We start from the raw sequence: 24,940 nt of genomic DNA on the forward strand, positions 1-24,940 counted from the left end.
AAGATAGTAAAGCTCAGAAGCTCTGAAGTGATGATGGCGAGAAACAAAAGATATAAGGTCTTTAGGAACTATTAGTAGAATAAGCGAGATAAGTCTCTAGGCAGAGGGACTCCCCTAGAGTCTAAGTTTAAGTGGCAGGATCTTTGCAGATTGATTATTAGTAAACATTTCACTCTAAATAGCACTGGAATTTCTGTGAAAGTTAGTCCTCTTCAGCCATTTTCACACCATGGAATGGTAATCAGTATTGATGTGTTATGTAAGTTGATAATGATTGATGTGCTCTTAGAACAGAGCATCTGTTTATTTAGATTTTAATTAATAGGTAGGATGAGTTGACTCATGGTGAAATTCATAGCTTATTAGGATTCTAGCTTAACTCATTCTCATTTATTTTTCTGAAATGTCTCAGTAAATATACTTTTGACTGGTATAGTTCTCTAGTTTTTCTCTCCTTCAATGACTGTTGTTTTAAATTTTGGAATTGAATGTGTCTTCTTCACCCAGATCCCTCCCTTTCTACCCAACCCTTTACATTTTTGGTAAATTCCTTATAAAAACTAAAGCCTATTCTGTAATAGACTCAATTTAATCTAATTTTTCTTTTAACCTACCCGTACTTGAAATTGTAACAAGGAATCTAAAAGTAGATATTAGAATGCATTTGTAATACTCTCAGAACAACTCTGACTCAAGTAACCTATGCATATTATAGACATTCCATATTGTTAAACAGCTGTATGTCAGATTGCCTATGTAAGAAGATTTACAAGTAATTTAGAGATTGATTTTTGGCCTTTTCAGATTCTGTGCATCTCATGAAAAGCCTGATGATGTTTACTTGTTGTGGCCAGGGAAACTTACATGATGCCAAATATTTTTTTAAATCCACAATATGGAACTGAATTCAACTATATTTGTTGTGTGCTGTACACTATGGAGACTTTATTGACAAAGGAGAAAATAAGCACATTTTTTTTTTTAAGAGTTTCTAGTAGTTGTCATTTGTTGAATGCCTACTTTGTGCCAGTCGTTAACTGTGTACTAGGGTGTTCCATATATATTTTGTCATTTATTCCTCAGAGCAATTCTGAGAGGCTTAGAGGTTGGTTTGATTTGTCTAAGGATGCAGTTAATAAGTGGAAGATTGAGAATTCAAGCCCTTTTGAGTGACTTCAAAGCCCTTAGCCTTTCCATTATATTATACTATATTAGAAACGGTGATCTTCAGTCTTTCAGATGATAACTTATTATTACATCCTTGTTAAACTTTCTGGTCTCTCAGAAATTTAGTATCCAAAGAGCTTTTGTTTATGTGAGTTATATATATCAAAATTTATTGTATTAGAAATTAAACCTAGGAAAAAATTATTTGTTAATTTACACAGAAATAATAAACCCATTATATGTTAACATAGATAACATGTTTTATGAAAAATAACTATTTTCCATGAAAAAATGAGTGAGAAGATTGGCATTGCTACATTTTTGAAAATTTAAAAAATATCTGGCTTAATAGAAGACATTTGGATTTTCATCTCTGCCTCTGTGTTCAATCTGTTGTGATATCACTCATCACATAGCATCTGAAAAGCCCCGCTGTACACTTATGAGAGGATGAGAGTGAAAAAGCACATGACATCTTATTATGAAAATTATTTTGACCCTTCACATCCCCTGAAATGGTCTCTGGACCACTTGGAGGACCACTGAACCATAGACATCACATGTAGCAGCTTAAGCTGTTTCTTCAGCATTTTCTGTGCATCCTGTTAACACTAAAAGATAAGATGGGATCACCTTCCAGGATGTTAGCTCCCTGCCAGCACTGATGCCAATTTACTGGTATAATGCCAGAGAGACAGAGTGTGTGGAGATAAAACTGACGTAGGATATCCAGTTTTGTTGTATGGTGAGTTGAAGCAGTATAGTTGTAAACAGAGAGGTCAGGATAAATACTTTAATGAGACAAAATGAACCAGTGGACACGTGTTACTCAGAGGCATTTTATTTTTTTAATATATATATATATATATACACACACATACATATATATATTATAAAGTATTAATAGCAGATTCTGTGTGGGTTTTTAAATAACAGCTGCAGAGATGGCTTTGAATGTTCTCATGTCAAAGGGACTAGTGTTCAGTCTTTCCAACTACTCAGAGATAGAGAGATTCCAGTAGATAGAATGAGACTTAAATGCAAAATACAGTATTTACTTAATGACAGAATGTAGTTCAGTGGTTAATGTCCAAAAGTATTTATTTTTCCTCCCTAAATTGTAGTGTAAAATATTAAGATGAGAATTACACATAGAGCATAAAAATATCTTTTGATCATATGATCCCTAAGTTTGTACCCCATATGGAGTTCTAACTATGAGTTGGCTTGTATGAATTCAGAATACAGTTTTATGAATCTAAGATTATATATTTATGGAGTAATTTGGAGAGATTCTAGAGAAAAGCAGTAAATATATTATGGTTCTTAAATCAGATCTTGTTGGAAAAGTTCCAGACTTTAAACTTGAAGAAACCCAAATGGTGTTAATATTATAAAATATATGAAGTGTCATTATGAAGAGAACTCTGATCATTTCTTATTTTCCAAGATAGAATTTGAAGAAATTTTCTTCTATAGCAAGGGAGATATATATTAGCCTGCTAAAACTTTTTTTTAAAAAACCACAATGAATTACACACCTGAGAACAGATGGAATAAGTTGTCAACTTTTCTTGCCTTGGACATCTTAAAGAATATTGTTGGTCTCCAAAATAGGTAATACCAGGACTTTAAAAAATGATGTAAGTAGGGTTTTCATCTCTGATTTTTATGGTAAATAACTCCGTGATTATAATTGTGTTTACAAATGGCTGTTGTCTCACTAAATCCCCTAAAGTTTTGCATCAGCTGTATTGTGAATATTCTTGGAATTTTAGAGGTGAAAGAAAAGTTGTGAAAGTTGAGTTTTGAAGAATGACCTTCTACTATTTGTGTATTGAATTCCTTATCCTAAATTATGATTCCTCCACCTGTATTTTTACTTCAAACCAGTGAGGATTTTTTCGGTTTATCTTTTAAAAAGGTCATTGCGCCTAAGAAGTTTAGAGGCTCAGTTATTTATACATTAGTGGAGATTAGTTTGATGCTGTTTACTTTCCTCCTCAATGGAGCAGAGATTAAGTACTTTGAAAAGATGGGAGTTCTTACTGGAGGAGAAAAGCAGGTAATTAATTTTGGAGGTTATAACACCAACATTGAGGGCCAGTATTGGAGGCTTAGGGCACTGTGAGATGGGAGATTCAAGGCATAGAAGGTAGTGAGAAATATGCTAGATATAAACTATGTGAAAGTTTTATCAGAAACAAGCTAGTCCAGTAGAAAAATGGAAAAACGTGTTTCTTTTCCTTGTTACACCTTTGTCTCTCTGCCACAAGATATCTAACTGGTGCTTTTACACTCTTAGAACTGTGGACTTAGAACTCCTTTAAAGAATAAATAGGATTTTGTGGGCTACTTTAGGAATCATGATCATATGATTTTATTTCTATGGGAAAAAATTGTTCTCAATTCTCATATGCAATCTACAACAAAATTTTAAAACAATCATTTCTGGGTCACTTCTTTAGAATAAATAATTGAACTCATAAGGGGTTCATTTCCATTGAGTTTGCTAAATAATTATTGTGTGATTTAGGGCATGTAAGTCTAAAACCACTAAGAATGACCACCACTTAAAATTTAGAAAATTCTGAAGAGTATGAGTTTGCTAATAATATTAATATCTAACATTTATTGAGTGCTTATTTACTATGTATTAGAAACTATTCTTAGTGCTTGGTACGTATTAACTCTTTTAATCCTCACAGCAGTCCTTTGGGTAGGTACTCTTTTTATCCTCATCTTACAGATGAGAAAACTAAGGCATAAAGAGGTTAATTTACTTGTTTAAGGTTACATAGCTAAAAGTGGAAGAGCTTGGATTCCAATCCAGGCAGTCTTACTCCAGAGCCCGTATTCTTAATCACCAAGCCATATCTTTTTAAATGTAGAACATTGACTGTGTTATTTTGCTGAAATTGAACTAAAAATAGAAACTTTGATTTTGCTGATATATGATAACTAATTTTGAAAAAATAATACCAGCTACCTTTGCTTGGAAATGGCTTAAATTATTAATTCATTTATAAATTTAAACAACTGTTTTTTATATTACATAGTTATAAAATGTAAAGTCAATCTATGGTAGCTTTTATTTTCTTTTGGGTTTCTGCCATGATCTGTCTCTGTGGGTACCCAAATATCCACATATACTCTTTTTCCTCGATATAGAACTTACTCGCCCTTTTCCCAGGGGAGATAACCCAGAGTTTCATCTAGTTATTCTATCTAGCTGAAAATCCAAGCTCTCTGGGTGCAGCCCCTTTCATCAGAATCCAAAGTGGCTTCCTGTGGTTCAAAGACCTATAAACCAAAGATGAATAATCTGCACTCTACATACCTAATATTATAGGGGTGGAGAAGGAATAGGATAACAGCAGTATAAGCTGTTATTCAGCAAAGGGCATAATGGGAAACACTCAGTAGTCACTAGTCCATATCGATTATAAAATCCTACTGGGTATGAGTGGCCGAGACTCCCTAACGGTGTAGTAAGTTCCTTGGTTCTGCTCTTGGGTGGGGTCTTCATTGTCCCCTATGCCCTCTGAATGGTTTTAGCTTGTTCAGTGTCGTACATGGTCGCATCTGAGATAGGTATTGGTGAAGATACCCTTTCTGGGAAATGTCCCGCTTTTACAGCTCACTTCTTATTAATGAGCTTGGGTATTATTTTGAAAACTTAAGAGGGTTTTACAGGCTAGGCTCTTTCTCTTTCCCACCCCCCTCCCCCCCGCCATACAGTAATCTTAAAAAACTTAGTTTCTAGACTTTTTATTGCTTTGAGCTGAAGGACCTGCCCAGACAAAATTTTTTAATGTGAAAACTTCACCCTTTGTGTTCTGCTTACCCCAGAGATTCTAACCTTGTTTGGTGCCGTGGAACCCCTTCAGCAATCTGATAAAACCTGTGGATTCTTCTCAGAATAATGTATCAAAATTCACAAAATACTTAGGATTACAAAGAAAAGCCATTGTTATATTGAAATACGGTTAGCAAAATATTAACTTTGTAACTTAGTAATATGTGTGCCTTTAAATTAACACATTAGATAAAAGAGCTAGTGGCAAGTCTAAGATACTATCATAACTTTGAGTGGTTGAGGAGTTTAAATAAAAATTTGAGATTCTGCAGCATTTGGCACATGATTTGAATATATATTTGTGATTTTTATTGGTGGCAAAGTCACAGGTACTGTTAAAGCTACTGTGATTTGTTGTCTACTTTCATAATTAAAGAAAATGCTAAATTTCAGTTACAAGTTAGTGGAAATAATGGATATATTTCCCCCCCATCCAAGTTCATTGACCTATTAGCTCCTGAAGGAATGATAGCTCTGATGAGGCCATTTGAAACAATAGTCTCAGGTGGAAAGACAACACCCTCACAACGTTGCTTTTGAGAGGCAAGGCACCATCTTCTCTCCTCCTAAGGTTGCAGTTTTGCAGCGACCACTCAGTTACTTCAGTTTGCTTCTTCAGAAGCAGTTGGTTTTTTTCCCAACCTCACAAGGCTTTAAATTATAGGACTCTTAGCTTAAATTGCAGGCCATAGGCAGGGAGTACCTCCCTTAGCAAATCTGCTTTTTCTCTTATCTCTGCTTGCAACTCTAATGGTAGTTTATTTCTCTCTCCAGACTTTAAGTGGCAAGAAGGAGCCAACACATGCCAACATTCTACGTTTTTCCTCTGTTTCTTTCCTTGCTGCAGCCTCAGTTGGCATATAGTTTGCTTTCCAACATCTGTAGATGATAGTTTGATCAAATCCTTTGTCCCTCTTTAGTGTCACCAGCTTTCCAACCTGCAGTATTAGAATTCTTAATGTTTTCATCATCAACCCCTCCTTTATGAGAGTGTCTCGTTTTAGGTTCTGTTACTTCTGTCATCCCACTTACGTGTCCCAAATTCCGTGTTTGTTAGGAATTGCATTCACCTGCTGGTAGAGATCTTTAGAAGTAAACACATAAGAAGCCTGGAAGGTAGGTAATTCTGAGCTAGGATGGCAGCTTCACAATTGCTTCACAAAATAATCAGGGATCCATGTTCCTTCTCTCTGCTCCCATATCCTCAGTGTGTGCCTTCCATTCTCAAAGATCACCTTATGATCCAAGATGACTCCTGGAGCAATTGTTGTGTTCACTTCCAGAGAGCAGGAAGGGCAAAAGGCACAATGCCATGCAGAATCAAATTGGGGTTGTAGTCTAAGGAAGAAGGTAAAAACAGATATTAGGTGGCAATTAGTGGTCTCTGTCATAGACCTTGCTTTTGGTTGCCTTGAGTGCTGAGATGCTGTAATAGAAGTTGTATATTATATATTTAAAAAAAGGATATGTCTAGACCCCTGGAGATGCATGTGATCAGAATTACTGCTGTGGTAATTGCAAGGATTTCTTTTGAGTTCTCAGATGCTCAATTTTTCCACATGCTGCCAAATCTTAAGATGAAATGCCAAGTGTCAGGAATGGAGTGGGAGGATTCAGGAATATCTAGGTCATAACATCATTATTCTTATTCTTTTTATTTTCCTTGATGTCTTCCTCTTGTCTCCATTTAGGGAGCCTACAATATCTCTCCCCATTTCCTTCCTTTTTTTTCCTTTTGAGGAAGATTAGCCCTGAGTTAACCTCTGCCACCAGGCCTTCTCTTTTTGCTGAGGAAGACTGGCCCTGAGGTAACATCCGTGCATACCTTCCTCTACTTTATATGTGGGACACCTCCCACAGCATGGCTTGACAAGCTGTGGGTATGCACCCTGGATCCAAACCGGAGAACCCTGGGCCGCTGAAGTGGAATGTGCAAACTTAACTGCTGCATCACTGGGCAGGCCCCCCATTTCCTTTCTTTTTGATACTGTTGAAAACTGGAAAGCTTTCTGAGTAAGCTTTGACTAGTCCTTGAGAGTTAGGGAAGTTGCAGAGGGAGGCCAAGCAATGTGCAAAAAGCATGTTTGGGATCATATCAGTAGCAGTGTTTTATAGAGTAGGATTAGAACCCCCTCTCCTCCCGTCATGTCATGACAGTCTTCAGTTGTTATATCTTGATGCTCTTTACCTTTTTGTTTTATGCAGGAAAATTCCTCATGGAACTTCTTTTCAGCAACAGATAACCGTCATAGATTTAAGAACTTCAGACATAAGTTCTCCATGCCTGCCTTTCTCCCACAAGTCGCAGTATCTTTTTATCTTTGCTTCCATCTTTGTATTTTTCTTTGCTATTCCAGTAGAACTGTCTTTGTTCCTGTGTAGTGCTACTTGTCAAAGTCATGCTTTTTTCTAATTCATAAAGGACTTCAGTCCTGTGATTATCTTTATCTCATGCTGTTATAACTTCTTTTCTTTCACCTCCTCCTTTTTGCTTTTAAATGTGTGTGGTCTTGTTTGTGGAGGAACACATCCACAGCATCATTGGGTGGTCACTATTTCAATCATTTAACCACCATTTATTGACCCTTTACCTACTATATTCCTAGGCATTGGGGAGACAGAAAAGAATAAGAAAGTTCCTTTTTCCAAGCAGCTCATGGTCTCAGGGGAGAGAGAGAGAGAGATAAAGATAGTTATAATTATGTACAAGTCTTGTGATAGAGGTATTTATATTCTAGTCCGGGAGCAGGCTCTAGTTCAGTTTAGGAGAAGGAAGATGGGAAGAGTGGATTGCCCAGCCTTCCTGGAGGGGGAGATATTTGATCTGAGTCTTGAAGTAAAAGAAGTAGTTAGCTAAGCAGAGTAAGAAAGAAAAGGTATTCCAGAAAGGAAGACTCTTATTTCTTATCCAAATACTATGTTATTTTTTAGGTAACGTGAACCTGCCAGGGTGTTAGGTAGCATCTGAAGTACTAATGTATGGTCTCTATCCTCAATGAGGAGGTAGGGAAGAGAGAGTGAGAGTAGAAAGCTTAGGTGTATGATGCAATTATTCGTATGAAACAGCATGGTAAATGCCAAACTGAGATTATAATTGCTCTAGGAATTTAGATAAAGATTAATAAGAGATTAATAAAAGGTAAAGTAGTTGAAAATGAGTTTAGGTTTAGTATAATAGGAGAAAGGGGACCATTGAACGTTTTGGGGCACAATAACATGAAAGAATGCTGACACATTTCTCTTGAGTGTATGCATAGACTCTGGAGGTGATTAGCAGGGAGGAGTGCTGAGAAATCAGAGTCTAGGAGGCCAGCTAAGAAGCGTTTGGTATGAGGTGAGGTAATGAGGGCCCGACATTTCTTAACCAGATTTCCATAACCAGATTCCTCAGAGCCTCTCATGCTGTTTTTAAATTTACCACCATCTGTTCTCTTGTACAAGTAGACTTCTGTCACCACCATTTCACTAAGAGATTTCTTTCTAAAGTTACTGATAATCTAGTCAAATCTAACAGTCCTTTTTTCTGTTTTCAGTGCCCAATGGAGAACCACTGTAGTGACCAAGAATATATAAAATTTAATAAATTGCAAACACTTTTTTAGAATTTAAACTTGAGAGATATTTTATAGTGTACTTTAAATCTGCTCTAGCAGAACTGATGAAAAGAAGCATGGCAATGGAATACTTCTCACTCATATCTCTGATGACTAGGGACTCTGATGACTAGACTTTCCAGCCTGTTCAGATCTTGACTTTCTTGAGGTCTTAGCTGAAGTTCGTTCTTTTCTACCTCTCAAGGCTGCAGTCCACGTTCTTTCCGTTTTTTGAACCATTAGAGCACCCAGAGCTCAGCCTTGCACTCTTTTTCAGCTCTTTCTTGTGCTTGACTTTTCTAATTGGACTATAGATTCCTGGAGGTCAGGAATTTTATCATACTTCCTGTGTGTGTGTGTATGTGTATAAAATCTCACTCCAGCATAGCGCTGTACACATGTGTAATTATAAATTCTTGCTAAACGTCGTAACATGTATTAAGTACCTATTTATTGTATATTTATATTACTGAGACTCTCAAAGTCTCAATTACTGGCACTGGTGGAGGGAAACAGAAGTTAAAGATTCTCAATAGGGGGCATCTGTGATATCAATTATATTCCATTTCAGAACATGCTTTTATATTAAGTTTGAAAATGTATGTGACTGGGTGCTTTGGGAATTTTAACAAAATAAAGGTACTCAGTGGAGACTTAGTTGAGGCAAATAGGATGACAAAATGGTATAGTAATAGTCAATGTTTATAGAATGAAATGTGAATAGTAATAACAGCAACTACTGTTATCACCACCACCACCAGTAGCTAACATTTGTTGAATACTTATTATTTGCCGGTCACTGTTTTGAATACTTTACATCAGTGAGGTAGGTACTATTATTCTCACTTTACAGATGAGGTGCAGTAGAAAAACTACTGGATTGGGCATCAGGAGATCTGGGCTCTGGTTTTAGTTCTGCTCTTAAGTACCTGTGTGAATTTGGGCAAGTCTTTAACTTCAGTAGACCTTAATTTTTCACCTTTGGAGTGAAGACATTGGTCTCTGATCTCTAGGGTACTTTGCCTACTCTTGATATTCTGTGGTCTCTAAATTATCTTGTCTCCTTATTCCACCGGTTCTTATAATTTATTTCATGCTGGGAATAAGCATTTATGGCTGAGATTGTAGAGCGGGATGGTAAGTTGTTCTTAGATCTCTGAAGGTTCTGTATAAAGGAATTGAAAGTTCGGGGGCTGGCCTGGTGGCGCAGTGGTTAAGTGCGCACGTTCCGCTTCTAAGTGGCCTGGGGTTTGCTGGTTCGGATCCTGGGTGCGGACATGGCACTGCTTGGCACACCATGCTGTGGTAGGCGTCCCACATGTAAGGTGGAGGAAGATGGGCACGGATGTTGCCTTGGGGCTGGGCTTCCTTGGCAAAAGGAGGAGGACTGGCAGTAGTTAGCTTAGGGCTAATCTTTCTTGGGGGCGGGGGGGAGGGGAGGTGGCGCGGGGTGGGGGCGGGGGGAAAAGAAAGTTCAGGTTTCAGAGGAATGCATACAGTAGAGATGGCGGGAATTTGAGAAAATGAGAAAGGTAAAACTGTGGATTAAAATATCTGAAAAACAAGATAATAGAACTCCTGGCAATATAGACAGAACCTTCATGGCTGTCTCTTGAATTATAATTGCTGTTGCTTGATCTGGTTTACTTTATAGTGCATTAGTTCCCTCCCAAGATACTCCTAGAGTAATATTATTAACTAACACATGTTGAATGTTTCTTCTGTGCACGTTATCACATTTAATTCCAAAGTAATATTTTAAGTGTAGGTACTCTTATTGTTTCATTGTACAGATGAGAAAGCTGGAATTTAGGGATATTAATTAACGTTTTCATAGTCTGATGGTTAGTAACTGGTAGAATTAGTACTTGAACTCTGGTTGCCTGTCTCAAGAGCCTCTTTATCAGTTCTATATTGCCTCCCAGAAGTTCAGATCCTAAGCATGTACTGCAGGTTGCTTGTTGCCTGCAGCCGTTTGGGATGAGGGGCCTATATGGGATTTTCTTAACCACAGTTTTTCTGTCAACTGAGATGCTTTAAATTTCTTATTTTGTTTTTTTCTTTTTTGCTGTATTTTGGTATCATTTAGAAGTCTTTCGTTCTTCTCTACTTTATTGTCAGCCTTCTTTGATCCCAGGGTAGAAAGGTGTGTACCCTCTGCTGAAAGTTAGCAATTCTGCTGTGAAGAGTCAAGCTTTATTTCTATATTTTTATCTTCAGTTCTTAGAGCAGCTTCCTCCCTTCTTCAGAATATGTGTTAACCTGGCAGATTTTGTTTTTCTTTTTTTCCCTCTGAGTGGTAATGGTCTAAATTTTTCAGCCTTGAAGACAAATACATTACAGAATCCATATCACTGGATGTTTGCATAAGCCTGTCCTTAAGCTTTTACTGCTTCTTCTCTTGCTGTCCATTTATGTGATTTAATCTCTTGTATCCAACACTCCCAAATCTTTGGTTTTGTTAAGCTTGTTCCTTGATTTGTTTTTTTTTTTTAAAACTGCCTGGTACTGCCTATCCTCCTTTTCTCTTGTTCATCAGTGTCCTTGAGTTTGCATTCCTCTTTTCGGTCTACTCCCCCAGCTAGCCTGTCTACTTGCTATTCTTGTCTACCCTGCTTTACTCTTCTTACCTCCCACGAGCTCAACTCTACTTTCTTTACTTGATGCAAATTCCTGTGCCCATTTCTCAGTTACTTCTCTGACCTCTTCCCTCCACTTTACTTTTGGAATTCTTTTGTTTGTATACTCCCCTAAAATTTTTGTAAAAGAAATGCCAGATGTATGTACAATCTTAAGTTTTTAAAGGGCCTGTGGTGTTGGTGAGTAAAGAGCTGGACTGCAGACTGATTTTTTCATACTTGGATCCTGTTGCCCTATTTAAAGTGACAGTCTTTTTTGGAAAGATTGGCACCAGAAACACTTTGTGTGTATGTATTGTTCTGTATTTTAAACATTTTAAAACCAAATTTGTTGTGTTTTAGAGAGGAAAAAATTAAGAAAAAAGATTGGAAATGTTGATCCCTTAAATATTTGGTTTGGTCATTAACATACTCAATCTTTTTCCTCCAGATTTAACTCAGGCTTTCCCTCATGAGCTTTGGAACTCCTAGATTTGTGAATATTGGATATTTTGAGAAGCAGGGATTCTTTCCTTTATATTGACTAAGGAGTCTATTTACCTTCAGGATGACATCTGAACTGGAGAGCAGCCTAACATCTATGGACTGGTTACCACAGCTCACCATGAGAGCAGCCATCCAAAAATCTGATGCTACACAAAATGCACATGGGACAGGAATTTCCAAGAAGAATGCACTCCTTGACCCAAATACAACCCTGGACCAGGAAGAAGTCCAACAGCACAAAGATGGGAAACCTCCATACAGTTATGCCAGCCTCATTACGTTTGCAATTAATAGCTCACCCAAAAAGAAAATGACTCTAAGTGAGATTTACCAGTGGATTTGTGATAACTTCCCATATTATAGAGAGGCTGGCAGTGGTTGGAAGGTAAGGATTTTGTTTAAATTATTATTTTTATGTTGTAAGCAATAACAGTGTTGGCTTCTATTGAAGATAAAGCTTTGTGAAGGCTTATATAACTAAAGATGAAATTCTGAATACTAGTCATTTTTAGGATGTCAAAAAAGGGAGAATTGAGTGTTTTTAATTAGATCAAGAACTTTATTTTTGGTAGAATATTAGTTTGTTAGAGCTTTATTATATTATAGGACTGACATAGCATAAAGTAAGAGCGGAGATAATATAGCTTGCATTGGAGAACAATACCCACAGTTCGGGTGAATTGATAGTGAGTCTAAGGTAAAAAAAACATAGTATTGCAACTAGTACTGTTTTTATTATCCAAGATTTTTTTAAAACTTTTTATTTTGAAAGAATTTTAGGTTTATAGAAGAGTCACATAAATAGTACAAAAGATTCCCATATGTTCTTCATTCATTTCCTCTATGTTAACATTGTATATAACCATAGTACCGTGATCAAAACTAAGAAATTAATGTTGGTACAACACTCTTGACTAGACAGTACTATTAACTGCTAAGTACATTGTAGACTTTATTCAGATTTCATCAGTTTTTCTACTAATGTTCTTTTTGTGTTCCAGAATCTAATTCAGGATCCAATCTAGGATCCCACATTGCATTTAATTGTCATGTCTCCTTAGTCTCCTCCGATCTGTCACTGGTCCTCAGTCTTTTCTTGTCTTTTATGACCTTGACACTTTTGAAGAGTACTTGTCAATTATTTTTAGATTGTTCCTCAGTTTGGATATGTCTCATGTTTTCTCATGAGGTGATGTATTTTTGGGAAGAGTAATGCAGAGATGATGTGCCCTTCTCTGTGTATCATATCAGGGGGTACTCGATGTCAGTATCTGTCTGATTATTAGTAATGTTAACCTTGGTTCTTTGGTTAAGGTGATGTTTGCCAGGTTTCTCCACTATAAAATTACTGTTTATCATTTTGTAAATTATAAAATGTTTTGGGGAGATACTTTGAGGGCACACAAGTACCCTGTTTCTTAAACTTTTGCTTATTAATTTTTAGCATTCATTGGTAGATCATAACTACAGCAGTTTTTATTGTTTTCTAGTGGTGATTTCTCTTTTTCTTCATTCCGTCTATATTTATTAATTGGGATTCTTCTGTAAGGAAGACTTATCTCCTCCTTTTATTTATTTATTCAGTCATTTATTTGTAATAGTATCACTCATGGATATTTATTTTATCTTTGTGCTGCTTATTTGTCACTCAAATTGGGTGACAGAGCTTTGGCCATTGAGAGCTCTTACAGGTTGGCTCCTGTGCCCTTTTGACATGGCCCCATTCTTTTGTTTGTTTTGCACTTTTTAAGTTGCTGTCACCACAAAGATGTTCCGGGCTCATCTTTTGCTTTCCCTGCCCCATCCCTAGAATCAGCCACTTCTTTAAGAAGCCCTAGTTCTCCATCTAAGCTTTTTGATGTGCCATCAAATTAGTTACCTACCTAATTTATGTTGCATGACAAATAATTCAGCTTCCTTTCCTTTGTGTGTGCACATGTTATGTTCATATTCTTATATGGAACCTATCCAGTTGTGTGCTCTGTGGGGTGTGTGTACGTGTGTGAGTGCACGTGGAAGAAGAGGGTTTATAGAGTTTTAGGTCTGCTGTCAGATGGTAGTTACTCTTGTTTCTCTTAAGCCTTCCTGTTTCAAAGCTTTGTCATTTTCGTTTAACTAGATTTATTAGTTGACATTTACAGATTTATTGTACACCAGTGATATGCTGTGCACCATGCCAGATAATCAAGTATCCTTAGGGAAGGGGTTTTTAAAATATCTTTTCTTCTATTACATGCCCTGGCACAGTGCTTCCATTTAGTAAGCCTCGATAAATGTGGCTTGAAAGCCTGAATCCTGGTCCTGGCCATCTTTCCTAACTTTAGTTTTTGCTAGTTCCCTCTCATATACTCTTTCTTCTTATGTCTATTCCAGCCTACTAACTGTCCCAGGAAATAAACACTTTAATTTCTTTCTTGCTTTTGTTTTTCTCTTGCTTGTCTTTGGAATTCCTCTCTTTTGCCCTTTTGCCAGTTATTATTTTCCTGTTTATTCTTTCAGCTCACGTGTTACTTCTCTTCTCCCTGTAGAATTAATCTCTTTTGTGTTTCCATACGCTATATTAATAACACTATTATAAAACTTAGGAATTTTTGTTCAGAGATCTTGTTTCTTTAGTTTTTGTTTCTGTACTCATACTCAAATGATAGCTTCTTTTATTATTTTCTGTGTGCCAGGCACTATATACTAAAGTGCCTCACATCATTCTCTCCTTAAGCCACGTTACAGTCTTATGAAGTAAGTACTGTTATTGTCCAAATTTTAAAGGTAAGGAAACTGAGACTTAAAGAAGTAAGTTTCCAGAATTTATCAGCTAAAGAATGGAGCCAAGATTTGGTACCAGACTTGGTAGATTTGGAGATTTTAAGCTCATGTCTTAACCATTTCACAGGGCCTATAATTTTGCAAACACTGCAGAAATATTTATTGAATTTAATTTCCCAAGATAAACTCTCTCTTAGCTGACTGACTCAGTATGGGAAGTGATTGTTAACAGTATACTTTGAATAAGAGTCCACTCTAATAGAATATTTCATTAGAGGAAATACATAATAAAATTTGACCCGTGAACCAAGAAACATTCTAATCAAGTAGTAGTGATCCATCTAAACTGTGTTTTCTGGCTTTACCAGTAGGGACTACTGTTCAGTAGACTCCTTTTGTCAAGATTTGGAATGAGAGAAGGCTAGGAAATTTTCATAAACCTGTTTAGCATTGGAAAAACATGATGATAGGGATTAGAAATGCCCCAAATTTGAATAAGTGGCTTAGAAAGCCCACCAGAGATTCATGGGTCTATATCATTGGTTGTAAACCTACATACCTGCAAGGGCCAGACAGGTGATATAAATAAGTGAAGCAAAGAAGGTGCCTAACTGAAGAATGCATGTCTAATATAAAGGGAGCAACTGTGCTCTAGTCTCTTGAGGCCTTTAGGTCATATGGCAGATCTCACAATTTTTTCCCCTGAGAAAAGTCAGAAATCTGGATTTTTTTGTGCAATTTCCTAGTTTCTAAATGTTCTTAACTAATTCTAGTTTTCTTACACATTGTGCAGGCCAAACATAAGTCTTTTGGCTGGATCAGCCTATGGACTACTAATTTGCAGTCTCTGGTCTAGATCATATTCTCTTGTTTTTAGCTAATTTAGTTTTTCATTCGCTAATTTGTAAAGGATTTATTTACTGTATACTCTTGTGAGCAGTATGTTAGGCTTTGGCAGTACTAAGAAACTTAACAGAGGGCACCTTCAGGAAGCTTGTATTCTTTATTGGTGAGGGGGATACATATAAACGAGTGATTAAGATGCTATGTAAAAAGCTCTGTAACAGAGAAGTATAAAGTGCTGTGCTATGACGAGTTCACTAATTGGGCATATCTGTTGTGTCTCAGCCATGAAGATATCCAGTATATATGTGACCTAGTAAAAAGTGTTAAATGAAGGGTGCGGTTAATAAGTGCTATGAGAATTTGGAGGTTATAGGAAGTATGATGATGTTCTAAAATAAGTAGCACAAGCATGTGCTGTGAGAGTACAAGGAAGGAGAATCATCAGGACACTACTGAGGAAGTGGAGTTGAGCTGTATTTTGAAGAAGAATAAGATTTGGGGAGGTGTTTTTAATAGCTCTTAGGAAAGAGCTGGTTATGGCGGTTCTTAGTAGAGAGCAGTAAGAGTTGGGATAGAGCTCAGAATATAGAGATCCAGTGAATGTAGGAATGCCAAGCTGAACAGTGTGATCTAAATTTGATAGGGAATAGTACATAAAGTTTGATTGTATACCTCATTTACCTGTCTGACCTCAGCTTCTGCTGAAGTGTAAGTTCACCTGAGAGTGCCAAATCCAGTCTGCTGAATTTCTTTCTGCTGGCCAGCCGAAGTCATGGTCTGAAACTGGTTTAGAAGTAGTGATACAATTTCAACGGGAAGATACATGATTTAGATATAAAGAAGAGAGGGAGGTGGAAAGGGAGAGATGGGAATAGGTGGAGAAAGATGATGTTGGTCTTAGAACTAAAAGATATGCCAGAGAGATCATCTGGTCCAATCTGTTTCTTTAGGCACACTTTTAATATTTCCAGGGATTGCTGTTTCATAGTTATTCTTTTAAAAAGTTTCTCAGACCCAATATAAGGTGCCTAGATCTTGCCGTGATCTCTTTTAATTTTATTTTGTTAAACGTAAAAATATTTTGAGCATTTCAAATGGAGACAAATGGAAACTGGTTTATCTTCTCCTTTACTCAGGTCCTTTCTCCGTTTTCAGGTTTTACTTCCCATTTGCTGTCCTTAGATTTGTTTTAGTACACTCCTACAATCTTCTGCTCACTATTTCTTCTTCAGGTTTGGAGGAGCCATCTCCATGTTAGGAGAACATGGGAGGTCAAGAGAGGGTGGAAGAAAGATCCTAAAGCAATTGTCAGCTACCTTTCCAGACAGAAATGTAGAGCCAGCTAAAGTCACCCAGAGGAGAAGATGTTGCCATGGTCACTTAAAAGGATTCAAATAGAATTTTAATATTTTAGGTAAAACTCCCTTTCATTTTGTGCCAGAGCACTGAAGGGAGATTGCGTATTAAAAATAACTCTTTGAATATTCCATAAGAGTTTCAAAAGCACTCTTTGAATTTTCCATAATTGAATGATTTTGTAATCTGAATTAGAGGAAAAGGAATTCAAATTTTTGTGCTATTCACCTTACTAAAGAAAATTAGCCTATTAAATTACTGGAGTTTAGGGTAATAAGAAAAATACAAAAGAGTGCTATGTGTATGTGGGGGTGTATTATGCTACTTTTTATCTGGGGAAAAAAGAGAAATAAGAATATATTATATGCTTACTGTTGTAAAAAGAAATTTAGGAATAATAAACTAGAAATGTAAAAAACAGTTACCTATAAGGGACAGATGGAACTAAGGTAGAATGACTATAAAAGAATAAAATTTCGAGTATACCTTTTTATATAGTTTTCAGTTTTGAACCATGTGTTTCACACATTCAAAAAAAAAAATAGAAGATCAACAAGGATGGGAAGAGAAAACCTTAAAACTGAATATAAGCAGAAACAAATGAGCCTTATGTCATATCAAATGGATAACATAATCACAGAAAAAAAATTCAAGAAACTTTTGAAAAGAGCATTCTGACTTTATACCTTCATGGGATACATACTAAGGTCGAAAAGAATTGCAAAGAAATCATGAATTTTACTTGGTAGATTTGTTTTTGGTAGTGGTATTTCGCTAGAGGTGGTCTCTACCTCCAGTAGCCTCTAGAAAATATGATGGGAGCAATTCTGAAACTATTTTACGTTCATGGTAGGATAGAACAAATGAGTACATGTATTGATGTTTTTGGGGAACCAGGTCTCTCACAGTGGGAGAAGAGAGATACAGGTGCGAATGTGGTGGTTGGTTTGATTCAGAGGTATCAGTTTAAAGTTTAAAATAAAAATCACTTAGACTGCTTTTAAACTTTAGATTCCTGGGTCACAACTCCAGAGATTTTGAGTTTTAGTCATCTTGGCTGGAGCCTAGGAATCTGCATTAAAATTTGTCTCAAGTGATTCTAGTGCAAGTAGACAGTACTTCGGAGAAACTGCTTTTTAGGCTGGGGTTTTCAAGGCCAAGCAATATGCCTTGATCGGTTATTTAACCTGGGGCATTTTTCTCCAGGTTAACCTGGACCATCCTAATTATTTCTACCTCTCTCCTGTCCCATCTTCTTTTCTTGGGGTTATTAGAGGGTAGGGTCTGCCTAAGTTGTGAGGTCTGAAGTAATCTCTTTTCTACTGTGTGTGTGTCTCTGTGTGTGTGTGTGTGTGTGTATACACATAACATGTTCTGGCTCTCATATCTGTGTGGCTGTTTTTACTTTGTAAATACACTTTTGGTGTTTTTTCCAACAGATTTGGGATTACCATTTGAAAAGCATTATATTCTAGGTTCTCAGTTGATAGACAAAGTCCCTACCCTTTTGGAGCCTACTTATATTTTGGGTATACAATACAGTATGGAGGAGGAAGACCATTAAATGAGTAATTGCAGATGTGATGAGGGAGTTTATTACAGTGAGACCTAACCAAATCAATGAAAGTCAGAAAGTAGTTCTCTAAAGAACTGACGTTTAAACCAAGAATGAATTGAAAGTTGAGTAGACTCTGTTAGGTGAAGGGAATGGAGAAAGACTGGGAGCAATTATCTTTGTAGAGGGAGCAACAAATGGAAAGCCTAGAGGTGAGAAAGAACATTGGAGGGGAGGAATATAGAAAGCAAGGTAGGGTCCGATCATGAAGAGCCTTTGGAGTCCTTGTTAAGGATTTTGGATTTTATCCTAAGTGCAATGGGAAGTCATTGAAAGCTTTTAAGTGAAGGGGTAGCGTCAAATTTGCCTTGTGAAGAGATAATTGCCTGCAGGGTGGAGGATGGTGGAGGGTGGACACCAGTTAGGAAGCTGTTGTACTAGTGTTGGTGAGACTGGTGTCCTAGACTAAGATAGTAACAGAAGAGATGAAGTAAAAGTAAGTAGATCAGAGGTAGGCTTAATAAGATTTGGTGGCAGATTTGTTTTAGATCATGAGGAGGAGGGAAGAGTTAAGGATGTCTTACAGGTTTCTAATTGAAACAGTTATGTGAATAACTGTCTTTGAGAAAGGAAAACGGAATTAATATCACACTGGAGATAAAGATTCAATTTAGTTTTAAATATGTCGAGTTTGAGGTGTTTCTGGACATGTCTAGTTGTCTAGATGTCTACTAGGGGCTACTACTAGTCTATATGTCTACTAGATGTCTAGTAGATTATTGAAAATATATGTTAGGAACTCAGGAGGAGAGGTCTAGTTTAGAGATCTAGATGGATTTAAGTGTCACAGATAGTCATTGAAGCCATGACAGTAGGTGAGATTGCCTAGGCAGCGAATATAGAAATGAAAAAAAGGACATAAGGCAGAGCCTTGAAGATTTCCAACTTTTAAACTTTTTGTAGAGGAGGAAGACCCAAGCAGACATGTATTCTTCCCCTGAAGCCATTTAGAAAATATGACCATCTTGATTTTGTTTTTTTCCCATCTTGAACTTTTTCTTTTTGAGGAAGATTGCCTTGAGCTGACTTCTGCCGTCAGTCCTCTTTTTGCTGAGGAAGATTGTTGCTGAGGTTAACATCTGTGCCCACCTTACTCTATTTTATATGTGAGATGCCTGCCACAGCATGGCCTGATAAATGGTGTGTAGGTCTGCACCCAGCATCTGAACCAGTGAACCCTGGGCCGCCATAGTGGAGGGTGTGAACTTAACCGCTGTGCCACCAAGCCAACCACCCATGTTGGACTTTTACGATAGGTGGATGAACTCCAGTCTGTTTGATTAATTCTTTCTTTTTCTCATCTTCTTGTAGATTTGGACTGAGTATTTCTTTATGATTACATTTTCTTTCCACTATTATTTTGTTGGTTATACCACTTCCTAAATTTTGTTTTAGTGATTGCTCTAGGGTTTACCATACGCATAGTTTAAGACCTTTGTAAACTATATACTGTATACTTGTAATTCCTCGGACCCATCCTTTGTGCTACTGTTGTCATTCATTTTACTTTCACATGTTATAAACCCCATAATAAATTGTTGTATTTGCTTTAGTCAGTTATCTTTTAAAGGCATTATAAATAAGAAAAAGTGTCTTTTAAATTTACCTTCATTTTTACAATTTCTGAAACTCTTCATTTCTTTTTGTAGATCACGTTTCCATTTAGTGTCCTACTTCTGCCTGAAGAACTTCCTTATAAAATTGCCAGCCAACTGGCATTACAAGAAATGAATGCTTTCAGCTTTTGTTTGTCTGGAAGTCTTTATTTGCCTTCGTTTTTGAGAGATATTTTCACTATGTATAGAATTGACAGGTTTTTTTTCTTTTAGTGTTTTAAAGGTGTCTCTCTTGTCTTCTAACTTGGATAGTTTTTGAGACATCTGCTATAATTCTTGTCTTTATTCCTGTGTACATAATCTTTCTTTTTTTCTCTTGCTCTCTTCAAGATTTTCTCTTCATTTTGATTTTCAGCATTTCATTATAACGAATATATGTGTGTACATTTATAATTTATTGTGCTTGGTGTTCTCTGAAATTCTTACATCTGTGATTTGATGTCTTGCATTAATTTTGAAAGATTCTTGGCTGTTACTTCAGATTTTTCTTCTGCTGCATTCCTTTTCTCTTCTCCTTCTGAGACTTGAACCACAGTTCTTGGATGATCTGTTTGTTTTTAGTATTTATTTACATGTGTGCATGTGTGTGTGTATCAGTTTGGATAATTTCTTTTGATCCATCCTCAAGATATCTGAGCTTTTCCCTAGTTGTGTCCAGTCTACTGGTGAGCCCATCTAGGGAATTCTTTATCTTTGATCATGTTTTTTATGTCTGTCATATACATTTGACTCTTTCTTGTAGTTGCCACATCTCTGTTGAAATTTCTCTTCTCTTTATGCAAGTTGTCCACTTTTTTCTACTTGGTCCTTGAACTTCTTAGTCATAGTTATTTTAAAGTTCTTGTCTGATAGTTGTAATACCTGAGTCATCTCTCAGTTGGGTGATTACTTTATCTCTTGAAGGTGGCATTTTTTCCCTGGCTTTTCTATATATCTTGCAGTTTTTGACTGAGTGCCAGATATATGAGTAGAAGAATGGTAGAGGTTGAGGTAAATAGTATGTATACCTGTAAAGGGACAACCATCTTTTTTCCCAGGCCATTTGTGCGAGGAGTTGAATCAATCGATCAGTAGTCGAGCTGGATTTGGGTTTTGTTGTTGATATCTTTACCTTCAGTATACCACAGACTTCACATTCCTCTAGCAGTAGGTTCCTTTTCCCTTGTGCTTGGAGTGAGGGGCTTGGGTGCTGTATGCTTTTCTCAGTTTTACAACTTTCTGTTTAGATTTTAGTTGTCTCTGCCCACCTTGCTACAGATGGGAGTCTGTCTCCCTGCTCCCATCCCTCCTCTGTCAGTAGACTATTACTGCTTATTATTCAATGCTAGGCTTGTGGTAGGGGCTACGGGTTTTCTCTGTTGTCTTGATCTAGCCTGTGTCTTACTAAGGCCCTTGGACTTGGGGGGTGGGGCTTTTTCAGTGTTTCTTCCCCTCAACCACACTAGCTTTGTATCTGTAGTTGCTTTTGGGTGGGAGTTTCTTGCCACTCCTCTGGTTGTAGCTGACCTTGACTTTAGGCGTGGTGTATTTGCATAGGATCCTGGGCCCAAGGTAGCTTCCGCTTGTCCCAGAGGTAAAAGGATTTTGCTTCTACCCTTACTCCATCAGTAGTAGATCTTTGCCTGTGTCCTGGGAAATGATTTCCTATCCTTCCCTAGAGATAGAAGGGTTTTGCTTCCATTCTTCCCTCAGAAGCAATCTTTGCCAAGTCCTATGGGTGAGACATTTTGCTGCCCCTACCTCAACGTTAAGTTTTTGCTTTGTAAGATCTATAGAAGATGATGGCACTTTTGTCTCCCACTGAAGCTGTCAGTTACCTTCTTCCTGTCTATGCCACAAAGGAGACTTTCTTTGGTCTCCTTTCTACCTCCAATCTTTCTTGTGAGCATATGGTGAAGGCCCATGGAGAAGAGCTTCGAGAGTGAGTGGGAACTTCCCTTGTGTCTGGAGACCTTGTTACTCTAAACTGACATACTTAGCCCATGCTTGGCCTTTCAAATTTTAGCTAATTTCTTGGATGCATGGATGATGGTCACCTCTTTCTCCCATACCTTGCCAAAAGGTGAGACAGTTTGTCCCCTTTCTCCTTGAATGGCCTTATCCCTGTTAGGAATTTCATTTGTTGGGCTGCCTTGCAACCTCAGCTCTCTGATGCAGCTCAAAAATAAGTATGATTTTTTTTTTTTTTTTTGACTTACCTGTTGTTTTCTCATTGGGGGCAGGGGAGTCATCTTCCTTGTAGCTGTTTACATCCCAAGCAGAGGTAGAACTCACATTCATAAATTTTAAGTTGATGTTTTGGTAATAAGATAGCTTGGATTTATGTTCTGTAGTCATCTTTTAAAAACTTCTTTAATCCTGATATTGCCCCATGAGAGGAAAGTTTCAATGTAGACATTGTTGTTAGAGTTTTGAATTTTATATTAAAAATAAAATAGACATTATGCCAAAAAATGACACCCCCTCCCGAATTCTAAGTAAATGCAATTGGAGCCCCTGTCCACCAAATACCTGGCCATTTGTAATGAGCAAAATTATGGAATGGATTTTGGAGCATTTCATTAAGAAGTGGCCTTTGGGTATTTTCTGTAAAAATTGTGGCACAGTACTCCTTTTTCATGAAAAGATTTCCTATCTCACAGATTCTCCAGGTGCATTTTCCTGCCATCCAAGTTGGTTATTCTTTTAGGCTACGTTAAGGAACGTAGATGTTCTTTCTAACCGTCTGTAGCCAGTGTCTTCCCAGGTGGTTTTCCTTCCTACAGATTGTAGTGAGAACCTAATTGTCTTCTATATGCTCTTGTAATGGAGCAGTGAGTTTGTTTAAAAATTTTTTTAACTCGTTAAAAAGTGATAATACATATGCCTTGTAGATCATGTGAATATTGCAGGAAAAGAAATAGGAAAATAACCATCACCGATAATACCATTTAGAATAACTTAGCATTTTGCATTCTGGCTTTTTCTCAAGAATAAATAAACTAGTTAATAAATGCATATCATAACAACTAGAAGGACCTACAAATAAAATATACAACTATGTATTGGGGGGCTTTGGGGCCAAAAAGCAGGAAAAAAATTAAAAAAATAAATGCATATCACAATTAAGAAGTCATCATATGTATGCAATTTTATATTTGGCATCTAATATTTAATGTTAATTATACGCATCTTCCTACATCATTAAAAGGTCTTAATAAGCATTTAAAATAGGACATATATATTCCATTTTTTTGAGTTTTGTAAAATCTGCTAGAAGCTATCTTTTCTAATAACTTCCGTTTGCAGCATTTATAATTTGAAAATTAGAAAGGTTTAAATTTTAAGCTCATTTTAAAAGCTTATTCCATTTGTACTTGTATTCCAATGTATAGAGATATTTAGTTTTCTGATTTGTTTTTAAAGGAGGGTTTTGTTCTTTGGATTCTGATGACCCTATGGCTTTTCTTTTTTAATTTCAGAATTCCATACGACATAATCTGTCGCTGAACAAATGTTTCCTTAAAGTGCCTCGATCCAAGGATGACCCTGGAAAGGTAGGATTCGTTTTCTTAAGATAAAATAATTGGATTCTTCATTATATCTGTTGTCTTGTTTGAATCTGAGTTATATCTTTTGCATAAAGAAAAAGAACTGGAATGAGAGCATTCAAGAACTTGTCTACTTCATTGATCAGGAACCTTTTTGAAATAGCAAGTCCTCCTTCACCCCATCTACTCCACCCCACCCCATCCCACTCCCATTATAGTTGGTATGCTTCAAGAACCAGCTAGGCAGGGATAGCTTGCTTCTTTTTTTTTTGATGAGGAAGATTCTCCCTGAGCTAACATCCATTGCCAATCTTCCTCTTTTTTCTGCTTGAAGAAGATTAGCCCTGAGCTAATATCTGTGCTAATCCTCCTCTTTTGTTTGTGGGATGCCTCCACAGCATGGCTGATGAGTGGAGTAGGTCCACGCTGGGGATCTGAACTGGCGAGTCCGGGCCACTGAAACAGAGCATGCAGAACTTGAACCACTCAGCCATGACCCTGGGGAGAGCTTTCTTTTTAAACGGTGGGAAGCTGACTTAGTGTAGAGCTGGTCTTCTGTTATAGTTGTCTGTTTCTAATCTGGTTTTTGTTTGGTTATCTTCTTACATGTTGTATATTAAAGTTGGTTTTTGAACTGCATGTCAGGAACCACAGTTTATTGATTATTACATATAAGAAGTGGAACTATGCGTAATTGACAACAAATGGAGGTAATTCTTACCCTGAAATAAAACTTTTTCTATTTTCCTGTTTTCTTAGTTGCTGTTTTTTCCTCTTCATTCATCTTCTGCCACCATTACATTTTTAGTATTTTGTCTACAGAGATGTCCTTGTTTTTATTTTAATAGCCATGTCAACTGCATTGTGGCCTGAACTTGATACTAGTTGCTTAGTTTCTAATGCTCAGAGTACTTTTTTGGACTATATTTGGTTGTCATGATAAATCATTAGGTTAGGACTTTTGAGACAGTGTATCTGTTGGCAAGCACGTATTCTTAGATGGTTAGACTTCCTGTCATCTTCTTTAGGCTAACTGTCCCTGGAAAAATCTTTCTGAAACGTAAGCGTGGTCATATCGTCGTCTTGCTTGAAAGTACTCCCCAGTGTCCTGGAGATATTTCTTTGGTATAAAATACCCTTTACTATCTTTTCTTGGATCTGCCTTTCTAGCTGTGATTCACTTCATTCAAGACCCACTGTGAGGAACCTACTTGAAATTTCCCCAACATGCGTTTCATATTGCCTTCTCTTGTTGCACAAACTCCTTCCCTTTACTTGTTTGGCCTACTCCTTATTTTTTAAGATGGAACTGCAGCATTACTTCTCTGAAGCTCTTTTGTTTCCACATCCTTCAGCCCAGTTTGTTGTTCCCTCTTTTGAGTTCCTGTTACTTTATCATCACTGTAGTACCTCCTAACTAGTGTCTCTATCCTTGGGTATACTACCTCCAGTTTATGTAACCTTCACATA

At 37.0% G+C, this 24,940-nt stretch overlaps 1 protein-coding gene across 19 annotated transcripts in view; it reads left to right on the plus strand.

Moving 5' to 3' along the window:
• The window catches only part of FOXJ3 (forkhead box J3), a 133,944-nt gene that overhangs the window by 34,681 nt on the left and 74,323 nt on the right, over window positions 1–24,940 (plus strand). For 10 of the 19 annotated variants that reach the window (XM_070610006.1, XM_070610005.1, XM_070609995.1 and 7 more), the window contains exons 3-4: window positions 11,805–12,129; window positions 23,402–23,476. In XM_070610006.1, coding sequence (XP_070466107.1) covers window positions 11,805–12,129; window positions 23,402–23,476 — 400 coding nt within the window. Of the gene's footprint in view, window positions 1–11,688; window positions 12,130–23,401; window positions 23,477–24,940 lie in introns of all 19 variants that reach the window. The other 9 variants (XM_070609999.1, XM_070610009.1, XM_070610001.1 and 6 more) reach the window with 1 other exon arrangement.

This window comes from Equus przewalskii, chromosome 2, assembly GCF_037783145.1.
Source record: "Equus przewalskii isolate Varuska chromosome 2, EquPr2, whole genome shotgun sequence".
Taxonomy (NCBI): Eukaryota; Metazoa; Chordata; class Mammalia; order Perissodactyla; family Equidae; genus Equus; species Equus przewalskii.